The 16,338-nt window shown below is 45.2% G+C and overlaps 1 protein-coding gene across 2 annotated transcripts in view; it reads left to right on the forward strand.

The window, feature by feature from the left end:
* The window catches only part of DNAH10 (dynein axonemal heavy chain 10), a 172,208-nt gene that overhangs the window by 8,671 nt on the left and 147,199 nt on the right, over positions 1-16,338 (forward strand). For both annotated transcript variants that reach the window (XM_030821624.1, XM_003276237.3), the window contains exons 3-9: positions 598-698; positions 1,845-1,953; positions 3,152-3,267; positions 9,914-10,133; positions 11,906-12,063; positions 12,739-12,969; positions 14,528-14,718. In XM_030821624.1, the coding sequence (XP_030677484.1) occupies positions 598-698; positions 1,845-1,953; positions 3,152-3,267; positions 9,914-10,133; positions 11,906-12,063; positions 12,739-12,969; positions 14,528-14,718 (1,126 nt within the window). The remainder of the gene's footprint in view (positions 1-597; positions 699-1,844; positions 1,954-3,151; positions 3,268-9,913; positions 10,134-11,905; positions 12,064-12,738; positions 12,970-14,527; positions 14,719-16,338) is intronic.

Consider the following 16,338-nt stretch of genomic DNA (forward strand, 5'->3'; position numbering starts at 1 on the left):
GCACTCTGCCACCCAGGCTGCAGTGGCACAATCTTGGCTCACTGCAATCTCTACCTCCTGGCCTCAAGCGATTCTCCTGCCTCAGCCTCCCGAGTAGCTGGAATTACAGGAATGCATCACCACGTCCGGCTAATTTTTGTATTTTTAGTAGAGACAGGGTGTTGCCATGCTGGCCAGGCTGGTCTCGAACTCCTGACATCAAGTGATCCACCCACCTCAGCTTCCCAAAGTGCTGGGATTATAGGCATGAGCCACTGCGCCTGGCCTGTAATTCTTGTCTTTATGATAAACTCCCTTTTAAGTAAAAAACCTCAGAGAAGTCACACGGTCACAGGGTGGACACTGTACCTGAGAGAACGCAGACAAAAGCACGTAAAATTTCTGATGGACACCCTGTCAAAAATGAAACAATTCTTGTCAATTACAATGTGAGTCAAGGCCACAATCGGATTGATTGGAACAGAAGGTATGCACAGCTACTTGATAACTCGCCTTTTGAATGAAATGTACTGGTGCAGAAAATGCAGGGCTGCTCTTGATGGTAGGAAATCTAATTTTCTGATTATTTTCTCTTACACTTTGATTGATGTTTTGCAGCTAAGCATGTGTCACTGAGAACCGAATCTCTAGGCCAACCTCTAATCAACATAGAGGATGAAGAAACAGACAAAGAGATTTCAGAAAAACTCCCTTCCAAAGTAAGCATGGCTCTTTGTCCTTGTTGGTGGGGTAATGGGGACCCCTGACGCCCTCTAGGATTCAGGGTAGCTGACATAGCCCCATCCAAGGGATTTATCATGTTGGAATGGAGATTATAGGATCCCAAGGCCACCCTCAGATTCGGTGATTGGCTAGAAGGACTGGCTAGAAGGACTCACAGGACCCAGAAAATCTGTTATATTCATAGTTAAGTTTATTACAGGGAAAGGATGCAAATTAGACACAGCAAAAAAAGGAAAAACCGTGCACAGGACAGAGACCAGCAGAAAATAGGCACAAGCTTCCATCTGTTCCCTCCCAGTGGAGTTTCATGGACAGCACTTAATTCTCCTGGTAGCTATGAGTGACAACATGCATGAAGTATTGCCAACCAGAGAGGCTCACCTGAGCCTTGGTGTCTGGGGTTTTTACTGGGGATCAGTCACACAGGCATGGAGCATCCACGTGGCTGACCTTAGTTACTCAGCTCCCCTTCATCTCCAGCCCTCACCACCACCCTAGAGGTTGAACTGATCCTATATGACTGGGGCCCCAGCAAAAAAAACCAGGCTCAGCAAAATCACATTGTTAGCATACACCTTCAGGAATGGCCCAAGGACGTAGGTACACAAAGACTCCCATATTAGGCAGGATATTCCAAAAGCTTAGAAGTTGTCATCCCAAGAGCCAAAGGTCAGTTCTGAAAACATTTGGCATGTGTGGGGTTTGGACAACACAGGCCTGCTAAATGAACCCTGTTCTGTGAAAACCCCAAGGTTGGAGTTTAAGGCTAGGATGTAAGCATTCAGCCTGGCCTGTGCTTACCAAAATCATGCCTCATTGCCTCATAAATATGTCCCATCTGCAAAACAAAATTCAAGCTCCATCTGGACCCTTGCCAGGTCAGTTTGTTTAGGTGTTGCTGCACTGGTTGGTCAATAGAGGAGTCAGGCTGAGAGCTCAGAGTCTGGGTGCATTTAACTCCTGTGTTTAGCTGGTACCCACTGTGTGGCTGTGGCTGCATTGTCAGAACATGAGACCAAGCCACTGTGTTGAGAGGAGAGCTTAGGTGTACTTGAATATTAGGTTCTTTAGGTGAATGGATGTATCACAAGAATGAATAGCTTTTGTTCCCCATGTTTCAGAGAACTGCGAAGCACATCATGGAAAAGATGCATCTCCACATGCTCTGTACCCCTCTTCCCGAGGAGTTCCTGGACCAAAACGCGGTGTTTTTCCTCAGAAATACCAAAGGTACATTTCTGGCACGTGTGTGTGTATGTGTGTTGAGGGGGTGTGGTTGTGCATGCACTTGTTCACTCTCATTCTGTTGTCTTTTTATGGTTATCTTTCACCTACACCAAGCTCTCTTTCTTTTCCATACTGTGTTCTCCTGTAGTCTTCTCAAAGCTAATTTCCAGTAACGAAGTGTTAGAGATAACGAAATGTATTCAGCCAATGATAGTGCATGTCTGCACATATTTGGAGAAGGTGCGAAGACCGAAACTTGTGAAACAATGGCTTCAGTGGGTATATTTGTTGTGTGTGTTTTGTTTCCCAGTTAGATCAAGGGAAGAGTCCAAGTAACCTTTAAAATGTTTACCATGGTGATTGACTTTTGGTTAGGTAGAGTAAATACATATCAAATAAAACCTCGTTTGTTGGAAGGGTGGATGTTACCAAGTAGGTCTTTTCAAACAACCCATGACTCAAAAGATGCTTTGGCAATGAATTGAGGAAGGCTTGCTGGGGAGCGAAGACAGGCAAAGCCAGTGCCCAAGCCAGCATGGATGGTTGTAACAAATTGTCATAGGCTGGGGTGCTTCACCAACAAACATGTATTTCTCACAGCTCTGGAGGCTGGAAGTCCAAATCAAGGTGCTGGCGGATCTGGTGTCTGGCGAGGGCCACTTCCTGGTTCACAGACGGCACCTTCTCCTATCCTCCCATGATGGAGAGCAGAGAGAGACAGCAAGCTCTCCTGTCTCTTCCTATAGGGACACCAATCCAATCGTGAGACTCCACCCTCATGACCTAATCACCTACCAAAGGCCCCACCTTCTAATACCTTCACCTTGGGGATTTAAGCTTCAACATGTGGATTTTGGGGTCATTCAGTCCATAGCAGCAAAGAATCCAGCCAACATTTCTAGACAACCCAAATAATTTCTGGTTTTGGTCAGCGTTAGATACTCCAACCAGATCAGCGAATGTGTGCAGCTCTTGTGCGCTGTTCATACTAATCCATGAACCACAGTGCATCAGTGTCCATTTCAGCTTCTCATGGGCCCTCAACTTTGTTTAAATACAAATAGGAGATATTCTGAATCTGTAACCAGAACATTCCTTGTAGCAACTTGGGAAGAAGGAGAAGATTCCTGTTCTCTTGGAAATGTTAACTGTTGGCTGCTGTCTCCCACTGACCTTACATTCTATACCTGTTCTCATTTAGAGGCAATCTCTGAAGCTACCGACATGAAGGAAGCTGTGGAAATTATGCCGGAAACACTGGAGTATGGAATTATAAACGCTAATGTGCTCCATTTTCTGAAGGCTATTATATGTCAGGTAAACGTGGAGAAAGGAAGAAATTCTAGTATTTCTAAAGTTGAGGTCATGTGGTTTGTTTATTCCACAAATAGGTAGTGGGCAGCTCTTCTGTCTCGGGTGCTGTTATGGGCACGGAGGTGCTGAGACCAGCTCGGTTGAGGAGACCCTAACCCAGCGGCACTAGAGGAATTAAAGACACACACACACAGAAATATAGAGGTGTGAAGTGGGAATCAGGTGTCTCACAGCCTTCAGAGCTGAGAGCCCCGAACAGAGATTTACCCACATATTTATTAACAGCAAACCAGTCATTAGCATTGTTTCCATGGATACTAAATTAACTAAAAGTATCTCTTATGAGAAACGAAGGGATGGGCCGAATTAAAGAAATAGGTTGGGCTAGTTAACTGCAGCAGGAGCATGTCCTTAAGGCACAGATCGCTCATGCTGTTATTTGTGGCTTAAGAATGCCTTTAAGTGGTTTTCCGCCCTGGGCGGGCCAGGTGTTCCTTGCCCTCATTCCCGCAAACCCACAACCTTCCAGCTTGGGTGTTAGGGCCATTATGGACATGTTACAGTGCTGCAGAAATTTTATTTATGGCCAGTTTTGGGGCCAGTTTATGGCCGATTTTGGGGGGCTTACTCCCAACACTGAGGGTGAAGCAGTGGACAGGACAGGCAGTGGCCCTAGGGCTCTCTAGGAGCTTATGTACGGGAAAGACACGGCACACAAGCACATCTACGAGAAAATACTGACAAGCGGCATGAGGAAAATAAACCCTGATATGAGACGGAAATGGGCCATGTGCACTGTGTGTGTGCAGAGGGCATGGTGAGGATGTGATGTCTAAGCTTTCTTTTTTATTTTTATTATTTTTCGAGACAGGGTCTCTCCGCCATCCAGTCTGGAGTGCAGTGGCACAATCACGGCTCACTGCAGCCTCAACTCTCAAGCGATCCTTCTGCCTCAGCCTCCTGAGTGGCTGGGATTACAGGCATACACCACTATGCCTGGCTCATTTTTGTACTTTTTGTAGAGACAGGGTCTCACCATGTTGCCCAGGCTGGTCTCCAACTCCTGGGCTCAAGCAATCTGCCCGCCTTGGCCTCCCAAAGTGCTGTGATTACAGGCATGAGCCACCATGCTTGGTCTGAGCTTTATAGACCAAAAAAAATGAAAAACTCATCAGCAGGCCTTTTTCATGAATGATAAGTTATTAGGGAAATGCACTAGGGAAGGAAAGAGGAGGTGATATTGAACTGAGACCCAAATGAGGCCAAGGCATCAGACATGATAGGATGTGGAGGAAGAGCATGCTGGGCAGAGAGAATAACAGGTGCAAAGGCCCTGAGGTAGAAGCAGCCTCAGCTTGGCCCAGTAGCAGGAGGATGGCCAGTGTGGCTGGAGGGAGGGCTGGAAATGAAGGCAGGTTTCAGCACGGGAACAACAGGATCTGGTTTGCATTTTCCCTCTGGCTATTGTGGGAAAACATATTGCTGGGGTGGAGGGGAAGGAAAGACCAAATAGAAAGCCATGGAAGAGCCCCGGTGGAGGGCTGTGTTAGTCCATATTCATGCTGCTATAAAGAGCTACCCATAATTTACAAAGGAAAGAGGCTACATTGAGTCACAGTTCTGCATGGCAGTGGAGGCCTCAGGAAACTTAAAATCATGGTGGAAGGGGAAGCAAACACATCCTTCTTCATATGGTGGCAGGAAGGAGAAGTGCCGAGCAAAGAGGGAACAGCCACTTATGAAACCATCAGCTCTCATGAGAACTCACTCACTATCATGAGAACAGTGACATGGGGGTAACCTCCCCCATCATTCAATTACCTCCCACCAGGTCCCTCCCATGACACGTGGGGATTATGGGAACTACAATTAAAGATGAGATTTGGGTGGGGACACGGCCAAACCACATCAAGGGTGATGGTTATTTAGGCTCCAGTCAGAGGAGGGAGGGAGAAGCAGACAGTGTGAGGAATGCCTTGAGGATCAGGCCATGGGACTTGCTAATGACCGGGATCTGGAGGCTTTGAAGAGTATCACAAGAATAGAGAGTACAAAAAATGACTCTTGGTCCCAGCAGTTTAGGAGGGTGAGGTGGGAGGATCGCTTGAGGCTAGGAGTTTGAGAACAGCCTGGGCGATATAGCAAGACCCCATCTCTAAAAAAAATTTAAAAAAAGAATGACTCTTAGGACTTGGGCCTGAGAAACTGGTAGGATGGTGAAGTCATTACTGAGATGGAGGATGGGGAGAAACAGATATGGAGGGAAACTCAAGTGTTGTATTTTGCATGTTAAGCACAGGTGGCCTCTTAGACATTCAAGTCAAGGCGTGAAGCAGGACGTATGAATCTGGAGCTCCGCGGGGAACTCAGGGCATCCATCTAGCAAATATTTCATTGAGCACTACTGTATTTCATAGCAATGAACAACTGAGACAAGGTCTCTGCCTCGTGGAACTTTCATTCTAGACGGGAAGATGTACATTAATCAAGATCAATGAGAAAATATATAGTGTGTTAGACAGCAACAAGAGTTAGGGAGAAAAATGAAGCCAGATAGGAAAGAAAAAGGAAACAAGGGGGGTAGGGAAAGTTGATAGGTGGGAAAGGTGGGGCTTTTGCAATTTTAGATAGGGTGGCCAGGAAGACTTCACTGAGAAGATTTGGACAAAAAAGTCCAAACCAACACAACATCCTCCTTTGCTTGGACTATTGCAGTAGCCTCCAAAAAGTTCCCCCAGTTTCTGTTCTTACCCTCTATGCTACGTTCTCCACATGCCAACCAGAGTGATGCTTTAAAATATGGGCATCATCAGCACAGAGATGGTGTAAAACCAAGGGACTGGGTGGAATAACCAAGGGAGGGAATAGAGATGGAAGAGATGAGGGGAGAGGAAAGTTAGGACATGGGTGATCCAGAAGCCAAGAGAAGACGATGCTTCATAGGAGAAGGGAGAGGCCCGCTGTGCCACCTGCTGCTGGAGGTCAAGAAGGCACAGGCAAAGAAGAGCTGGAGGGCTTGGCCCTGGGTGACTGCCACGTGAGCAGTTCTGGGGATGGGAGCAGACGAGGTCTCACTGAGTACAAATCACCCTGTGAGTTAGGCCGTGGGGCCCTCCCCACTGAGCTGCCCGCACACAAGGGACATTCTACCCGAAGATACCCTCCTTCATCAGGATGATGTCTTTTCCTAGTGTGACTTTAGAGGACTCAAGAACATTGTCTACCTTCTTATTTGTTTATTTATTTTTATTTTTGTTTTTATTTATTTATTTTTGAGACAGGGTCTCATTCTGCCACCTAGGCTGGAGTGCAGTGGCGTGAGCATGGCTCACTGCCACCTTGACCTCCCGGGCTTAAACGGTCCTCCCACCTCAGCCTCCTGAGTAGCTGGGAGGATCACTAAAAATTAGCCAGGTGCACGCCACAATGCCTGGATGATTTTTGTATTTTTTTTTTTAAAGACAGTGTCTCAGTATGTTGCCAAGGCTGGTCTCAAACTCCTGGGCTCAAGTGATCTGCCTGCCTCAGCCTCCCAAAATGTTGGGATTGCAGGCATGAGCCACCACACCTGGCCACACTGGCTACCTTCTTATACAAACTGAACCTTTCATTCTAAAATAACATCGACCCCATCTCTACCAAAAATAAAAAGAAAAATCTGCTGGGCATGGCTGTGGGTGTCTGTAGTCCCAGCTACTCTGGAGGCTGAGGTGGGAGGATCGCTTGAACCCACGAGTTTAAGGTTGCAGTGCATGGTGGTCATGCCCCTGCACTACAGCCTGGGTGACAGATACTCCATCTCTAAAAAAAATGAAAAATAGATAACATCAAAACATGATGTATAATTAATTCTTAGTGGTTATATGCATTATGACAACCAGGGTCATGTCTAAAGTACACAGGGCTCAACTTGAAGAGGCTCATGCCAGCCACAGATGGGGCATTTTGACCTTCAGTAAGGATAAAATTGCAGTGGATTGAAGCATAGAAAATATATTCAAATATATCCGGGCGCAGTGGCTCGTGCCTATAATCCCAGCACTTTGGGAGGCCGAGGTGGATGGATCACCTGAGGTCAGGAGTTTGAGACCAGCCTGATCAATATGGTGAAACCCCTGTCTCTACTAAAATTACAAAAATTAGCTGGGCTTGGTGGCATGCACCTGTAGTCCCAGCTACTTGGGAGGCTGAGACAGGAGAATCGCTTGAACCCAGGAGGTGGAGTTTGCAGTGAGCTGAGGTCGTGTCACTGCACTCCAGCCTGGGCGACAGAAAGAGACTCCGTCTCAAAAAAAAAAAAAAAAAAAAAAAATATATATATATATATATATATATACACAAATGCATGAGCTAAAAAAACTTTTTTTAGGAGACACAGTTCTTACTCTATTGCCCAGGCTATAGTGCAGTGGCACAATCACATCTCACTGCAGCCTCAAACTCCCAGCTTCAAGTGATCCTCCTATCTCAGCCTCCGGAGTAGCTGGGTCTATAGGTGCACACCACTAAGACTGTCTAATTTTTTTTTTTTTTGAGGTAGAGTCTTGCTCTGTCGCCCGGGCTGGAGTGCAGTAGTGCAATCTCAGCTCACTGCAACCTCCACCTCCCGGGTTCATGCCATTCTCCTGCCTTAGCCTCCCGAGTAGCTGGGACTAGAGGCACCCACCACCACACCTGGCTAATTTTTTGTATTTTTAGTAGAGATGGGGTTTCATCATGTTAGCCAGGATGGTCTCGATCTCCTGACCTCGTGATCCACCCGCCTCGGCTTCCCAAAGTGCTGGGATTACAGGTGTGAGCCACCGCGCCCGGCCTAATTTTTTTTTTTAATTGTAGAGATGGGGTCTCCCTATGTTGCCCCAGCTGTTCTTGAACTCCTGGGCTCAAGAGATTTTCCCGCCTTGGCCTCTCAAAGTGCTGGGATTACAGGCATAAGCTACCATGCCCAGCTTTTCAAATCCATGAATTTATAATGATCTTTAAAAGTCCTGATGGGTCACTTCTGGAGGATGATAGGGAACCACTGTACTATTTCAAAAATTGGGCAAATAAAGAGGAGTCAAGCATTTATGTTGCCTTCCCCATATGAAATGTACGAGATCATCTAGTAGTAGCTGTGACAGGCATCTTTTTATATCAGCATCTCAGCTAATAAACAGACATTTTAGAACATTTCAGTTTTGGAACCCCCACTTGATTAATGGACCTGGGGGTGGCAGGAGAGAGAGAGGAGAGAGAGGACAGAGGAGAGAGGAGAGAGAGAGAGAGAGAGAGAGAAACAGAAACAAAACCAAAACCAAGAATTTGATTCCTGATGGAAGAAACACCAGTCATATTCTGGTCAAGTCTCTGGTCCCAGCTGCCAATTTGCAGGAAATACACATCACAGAGGAACTTCAACTGCACAGTGAGTGTGTAGTCAGCAAAATTTGGATTGGGCAGCTCTACAAATCCAACATTCTGGGTTCTTCAGTATGTTGCAGGAAATACATGTAGATTCAAAGGGTCTTAAAAGGATGTATCAAAATTTTAAGAAATATAGACAAAACTAAAAAACAAAAACGAAATTCAGCCAACCAACCAACCACCTCAATCAACCCACAGGCATTTATAGATCACTTTTTATGTGGGGTGGGGGCTAAGTTGTTTTGTAATTGTATTCAGGTGACTTCATAAATGCATGCTTCTGTCTCTAGCTACGTTTCGAAGAAACTATGTCCTCAAGAACTTAATTTACAAGAATAAGATGGTCCTGAGGCTGATGGTTTAACACACAGTTTCTTTTTTGTTTTGAGACGGAGTCTGCTCTGTCGCCCAGGCTGGAGTGCAGTGGTGCGATCTCGGCTCACTGCAAGCTCCACCTCCCGGGTTCACGCCATTCTCCTGCCTCAGCCTCCCCAGTAGCTGGGACTACAGGCACCCGCCACCACGCCCAGCTAATTTTTTGTATTTTTAGTAGAGACGGGGTTTCACCGTGGTCTCGATCTCCTGACCTTGTGATCCACCCGCCTCGGCCTCCCAAAGTGCTGGGATTACAGGCGTGAGCCACCGCAGCCAGCCCCCTGTGCCACAGTTTGTAACTTCTTGGTTACTGGTGGTATACAGAAATAACAGCACTGTTTTTGGGGCAGTCGTGTCAGGCCTGGTTAAAATTGGTGCCCTTGGATCACTTTAAGTCAAATGTAATCTCTGTCTTTAGGTCTGTGCTCCGGGTTTGAGTGGTTTTCACTTTGCACATTTGTATCTCAATATAAAAGACTATTCAGGCCGGGTGCAGTGGCTCACGCCTGTAATCCCAGCACTTAGGGAGGCCAGGGGGTTGGATCACGAGGTCAGGAGATCGAGACTAGCCTGGCCAACATGGTGAAACCCCATCTCTACTAAAAATACAAAAATTAGCTGGGTGTGGTGGTGCGTACCTGTAATCCCAGCCACTCGGGAGGCTGAGGCAGGAGAATCGCTTGCACTGGGGAGGTGGAGGTTGCAGTGAGCCAAGGTTGTGCCACAGCACTCCAGCCTGGTGACAGAGTGAGACTCTGTCTCAAAAAAAAAAAAAAAAAAAAGGAATATTCAAAACCAGAGGCAATTTAAATACATGAATTATTGAAAATGATGTCACATGATGTATTTCATAAAATTGGCATTTCAGGTTTTTTTGCCAGCATTGTCCTTCAATCAGCACAGGACGAGTACAACCGTGGGGGTCACATCTGGAGAAGGCTCTAATTCCTCTGAGTACGAATCAGACCTGCCGCCCACGCCTGGGGAGGCAGTAGAATATCACAGTATTCAATTAATACGGGATGAATTTTTAATGAACATGCAGAAATTTGCAAGTAATATTCAAAGAACCATGCAGCAACTTGAAGGTAAGGTTTCATTTTCCTCCTTTTTAGTTAAGAATGATTAATTTACTGTAGTTGGGATTACAGGTGCATGCCACCATGCCTGGCTAACTTTTATAACATTTTTTTGTTTTGTTTTGTAGAGATGGGGTCTCGCTTTGTTGCTCAGGCTGGCAAAAATAGTTTTAGTGCAGGATTTTTTTTTTTTTTGAGACGGAGCCTCACTCTGTTGCCCAGGCTGGAGTGCAGTGGTGAGATCTCGGCTCACTGCAACCTCCGCCCCCTGGGTTCAAGGGATTCTCCTGCCTCAGCCTCCCAAGTAGCTGGGATTACAGGCGTGCACCACCACACCCAGCTAATTTTTGTATTTTTAATAGAGACGGGGTTTTACCGTGTTGGCCAGGCTGGTCTTAAACTCCTGACTTCAAGTGATCCACCTGCCTTGGCCTCTCAGAGTGCTGGGATTACAAGTGTGAGCCACTGTGCCCGGCCTAGCACAGGATTTTTGAATATATTTTTCTTCATTGTTTTCTAGTAGTCAACATCCAGTGATGAGAAACTGAATGTTCTTCTAATTTTTCTCCCCTCCCCCTTTACAAAAGCTTTTAAGAGCATCTGGTTATCCCTAGTGTTTTGATGTTAGGATGATGGGCCTTTGTGTGGTACTTTTTCCATTCATTTTTTAAACACTCAGTGGGTTGTTTTCAGTCCAAAGACTGAAAAATTATCTTGACATTTTCCTCCACTATTTGTTTTCTCTTGCTGAAATTCCTGCTGGATGGATGTCTAGAGATTCTATTTCTTATCTTTTCTCTTGTATTTTTCATCTTTTTGTCTTTGTATTCTTTCCTGGAGTATTCTTCAACTTCTATGCTACCAACGTTTGATTGATAGTCATATCAGCTATTATATTTTTAATTTTTAAGACCTCTTATTCTCTGATTGTATCTTTTTTCATAGCATCCTGTTCTTGTTTGATGGATTCCATATGTCTCAAATCTCTGAGACAAATAGCTGGGCTTTCCTTTTGGAAATGATCTCCTTTTGCCCTGCCCTGCCTCCCCTCCCTTCCCCTCCCCTTCCCTTTTCTTTCTTTTCTTTCCTTTCTTTTTTTTTTTTTGACAAGGTCTCACTCTGCCACCCAGGCTGGAGTGCAGTGGCACAAACGTAGCTCACTGCAGTCTCAACCTTCTGGGAGCTCAGGCAGTCCTCCCACCTCAGCCTCCCAAGTAGCTGGGATTACAGGCACACACCACCACGCCCAGCTAATTTTTGTATTTTTAGTAGAGAGGGAGTTTTGCCACATTGGCCAGGCTGGTCTCGATCTCCTGACCACAAGTGAACTTCCTGCCTTGGTCTCTCAAAGTGTTGAGATTACAGGTGCGAGCCATCATGCCTGGCCTGTTCTCCTTTTCTTTACAGTATCTCAATTTTCCCTGATGTCATTTTTCCCCTGATTTATCTTTGACTGACTGTTTCAGGCTGGTGGTTATCTAAACTATCTGCTGGTTCTTTGTTCAAGTTTTTAAAAATTGAAGACACTAGGTTGTAAACTCAGGAACATCTTAAATAACTAAATCGTTTTGATCAAGCTTAACACTGGACAATTATCTAAAATGTTTGAATTACATTCTAATAAAAGAGAATGAGATACAGATATTATCAGGACAGGGGATGCGTCAGACCTTATTATACTGATGAAGCTTGAGAGAAGACCCAGCTGGTGAACTTGAATGTTTTTCTTTGTAATCATTTTTCCTGAACGAGTGACTGACTGATCGCTTTTATTTTCCTAGGTGAGATCAAGTTAGAAATGCCAACCATCAGTGTGGAGGGAGAGGTGTCTGACCTGGCAGCTGACCCGGAAACCGTTGACATCTTGGAGCAGTGTGTGATAAACTGGCTGAATCAGATATCCACAGCGGTTGAGGGCCAACTGAAGAAGACACCTCAGGTAGTTTGTGCAGGGCTTTCAGAGAGCCCCGATCCAGGTCACGCTTACCATGCTGGGAAAGAGCCCGCAGTCTGGGGTCTGCATCATCTGGCATCCTTTCTTACTGTTTTATGACTTCCTTAAGCCATCAAAATAAACACACCCAAAATATCATTTCTGGGCTTTCTGATGTTAATGTGCTGCCAGGTTACTGCCTGGATTGATAAAGATAACACTTTAGATCAGTCAGGAAGCTTGGGCTGCCAAAAACAGGAAACCCAACTCAAGTCGATCAACTAAGCAAATTCCTTGGCTCACAAATGGAAAAGTCCAGAGGCAGGGTTGGCTTCAGGTCCAGTTTGATCAGGGCTCTGGATATGTTTCTGAATCTCTCAGTTCCAGACTCCTGTCTAGGGGCTGGGGAGCTTCATTCCTCAGGCTGGCTTCCTTGCAGCAGTTTCTGGCCTCACATCTGTTCACCTCATTGTCCGGAGAAAGGCAGAGTGTGTTTCTAGCATTCTCAGCTGGAGCCCTGAGATTCACTCTGATTGGATCACCCAGGGTCAAGAGCCCACCCCTGAAGACGCTGAAGGATTGGAGCAGTTGGACAGAAAGAATGGATGCTGGAGAAACCACCATAAGTGTCCACTCCACACTAGTGATGAGAGTTCTTTGTGTGTTCATTTCACCTCTCAGGGTAAAGGCCCTCTGGCTGAAATTGAATTCTGGAGGGAAAGAAATGCAACCTTAAGTGCACTGCATGAACAAACAAAGCTTCCAATAGTCAGAAAAGTCTTGGATGTGATCAAGGAATCCGACTCCATGCTTGTGGCTAATCTGCAGCCAGTGTTCACCGAGTTATTCAAGCTCCACACGGAGGCCTCAGACAATGTGCGCTTTCTCTCCACCGTGGAGCGTTATTTCAAGGTACGTTGGGTGTGCTGCGCTTTGCAGTCAGCTCTGTCAAAGAGATTTCATATGATTTAATTTTCCTTTTAAAAATGTTCAGCATTTGGCCAGGAGCAGTGGCTCATGTCTGTAATCCCAGCACTTTGGGAGGCTGAGGTGGGCAGATCGCTTGAGCTCAGGAGTTCGAAACCAGCCTGGCCAACATGGTAAAACCCTGTCTCTCCAAAAAAATACAAAAATTAGCCGGGTTTGGTGGTGTGCACCTGTAGTTCCAGCTACTCAGGAGGCTGAGGTGGAAGGATTGCTTGAGCCTGGGAGATGGAGGTTGCAGTGAGCCAAGATTGCGCCACTACACTCCAGCCTGGGCAACATAGCGAGACCCTGCCTCAAAAAAAACCTCAGCATTTAAAAAATTGTGATAAAATAGACATGACATGATATTATCATTTTAACCACTACTAAGCATACAGTTCAGTGGCACTAAATACATACACAATGCTGTGTGTCCATTACACTATTTCCAAAACAGTTTCATCTTCCCAAACTGGAATTCTGTGTCCATTAAACACTAACTCCCCCTTCTTCCTTACCCTAAGTCCCTGGTAACTTCTGTTCTCCTTTCTGTCTCTGTAAATCTGACTACTTTAGGGACTTCATATAAGGGTGGTCATGCAGGACTGATCCTGCGTGCAGTCTCTTTCACTCAGCACCAGGTTTTCAAGGTTCACCTGTGTTGTAGCGTGGAGCTTGTTGGTGTTTCATTCCTTTCTGTGGCAGAATCATATTCCATAGCATGGATAGACTACATTTTGTTTCTCTATTCATCAGTTGGTGGGCATTTGAGTTGTTTCTGCATTTTGGCTATTATGAAGAATGCTGCTACGAACATTCTTGTACAAGGATTTGTGTGGATGTGCGTTTTTAATTATTCATGTATTATGCATAGGAGTGGAATAGCTGGGTCATATGGTAACTGTTTAACCTTTTGAGGAATTTCTAGACTGTTTTCCAAAGTGGTTGTCCCATTTTACATTCTGAAGAGCAATACATGAAGGTTCTGGTTTTTCCATATCTTCACCGCCACTTGTTACTGTCTATCTGATAATAGCCATTGTGGTTTAATTTGCTTTCTTTAACAACTAGTGAGACTGAACAACTTTTTATGTACTTAACGTGCTTATTGTCAATTTCATATTGTTGGTGAAATGTCTGTTTTAATCTTTTGCCCATTATTTATTTGAGTTATTATTATAAGAGATTAAAAAAGTCTGCTCACCTGGGCAACATAGTGCAACCCCATCTCTACAAAAATAAAAATAAAAAATTAGCCGGTGTAGTGGTGCCTGCCTGTATTCTCAGCTTACTTGGGAGGCCGAGGTGGCAGGATCACTTGAGTCCGGAGGGGAGTTGAGGCTGCAGTAAGCCATGATTGTGCCATTGCACTCCAGCCTGGGCACCAGACTTGGTCTCAAGAAAAAAAATAAAGAGTGAAACTTCTTGCATGCTTACTGTTTTATGAAACTATCTGGACCCCAAAGCTAAGGGCTCTTGTGTGGCTCTCTCCTCTCTTGGTCAGAACATAACGCACGGCTCTGGCTTCCACGTGGTCCTGGACACCATCCCCGCCATGATGAGTGCCCTACGGATGGTGTGGATCATCTCCCGACACTACAACAAAGACGAGAGGATGATTCCGCTCATGGAGCGCATCGCCTGGGAAATCGCCGAGAGAGTCTGCCGAGTGGTCAACCTGCGGACTTTGTTCAAGTAAGAAGCCATAGCGTTTGTTTTTTTGTTTTGTTTTGTTTTGCTTCACTTTTTACTTTTTAGATCTTAAACAGCTCTATTGAGCTATAATTCGCAGATAATTCTCTCACTTAAAATGTACAATTCACTGGCTCTTATGGCTGGGCACAGAGGTGCACACCTGTAATCCCAGCACTTTGGGAGGCCGAGGTGGCGGATTGCTTGAGGCTAGAAGTTCGAGACCAGCCTGGCCAACATGGTGAAACCCCATCTCTACTAAAAATACAAAAATTAGCCGGGCGTGGTGGCACATGCCTGTAATCCCAGCTTCATGGAAGTCTGAAGCATGAGAACTGCTTGAACCTGGGAGGCGGAGGTTGCAGTGAGTGGAGATCACACCATTACATTCCAGCCTGGGTGACACAGCGAGACTCTGTCTCAAAAAAAAAAAAAAAAAGTACAATTCTTCCTTTTTTTTTTTTTTTTTAGTATATTCACAGAATTGTGCAGCCATAACCACTATCAATGTTAGAACATGTTCTTCATCCCTCAAAAGAAAACATGTGCCTTTTAGCAGTCACTCCCCACCTCTCCCCAGTTGCCCAAGTCCTGGGAACCATACAGCGCGGGGTCTTTTGCATATGAATGGAATCAGACACTGTGACTTTTATGTCTGACTACTTTCACTTAGCATCATGTTTTCAGGGTTCGTCCACATTGTAGCATGCATCAGTGCTTCATTCCTTTTTATGGCTAAATCATATTCCATTGTATGGAGATATATTTTGTTTCACGTACGTGTGTGTATACACACACACACACACACACACACACACATATATATATCTATATGAAATTTTCTTTCAACTGCAACTTTCTTCCCCAGTTGTACCTGGAGAGACTGAGGCTGAGGTGGAACCACCTTTGAGGGTGTAGGGAGATGATGGAGGATGCTAAGGGAGACAGATAACTTTTTTCACTTTCTTAAAAAATATCTATATAGATGAGGCTGGGTGCAGTGGCTCGCGCCTGTAATTCCAGCACTTTGGGAGGCCAAGGCGGGCAGATCACTTGAGGTCAGGAGTTCAAGACCAGCCTGGCCAACATGGTGAAATCCTGTCTCAACTGAAAGTACACAAAATTAGCCGGGTGTGGTGGTGGGCGCCTGTAATCCCAGCCACTCAGGGGGCTGAGGCAGGAGAATCGCTTGAACCCAGGAAGTGGAGGTTGCAGTGAGCCGAGATTGCACCTATGTCTATATCTGTATCTATATCATCATCTAGAGATCTATCTAGATAGATAGATCTATCTGGATATCTATGTAGATCTATCTATATGTATCTAGATAGATATCTATATTTATGTATATCTATACATAGGTATCTATGTCTGTCTCTATCCATCTATACAGATAGGTATCTATGTCTATGTATATGTATTTATACAGATAGCATGTAAATGGAATCAGACACTATATGACTTTTTGTTATCTATAGATAGATATCTATATCTATATGTATCCATATCTATTTATATAGATCTCTCTCTCTCTCTCTCTCTGTATCTACCTGCATAGCTAGATCTCCATTTCTATCTATCTGCATAGGTGAAATAGGTACCCAAATGGAGGCATTGTCCTGC

The sequence above is a fragment of the Nomascus leucogenys genome, chromosome 10 (assembly GCF_006542625.1).
Source record: "Nomascus leucogenys isolate Asia chromosome 10, Asia_NLE_v1, whole genome shotgun sequence".
Classification (NCBI taxonomy): domain Eukaryota; kingdom Metazoa; phylum Chordata; class Mammalia; order Primates; family Hylobatidae; genus Nomascus; species Nomascus leucogenys.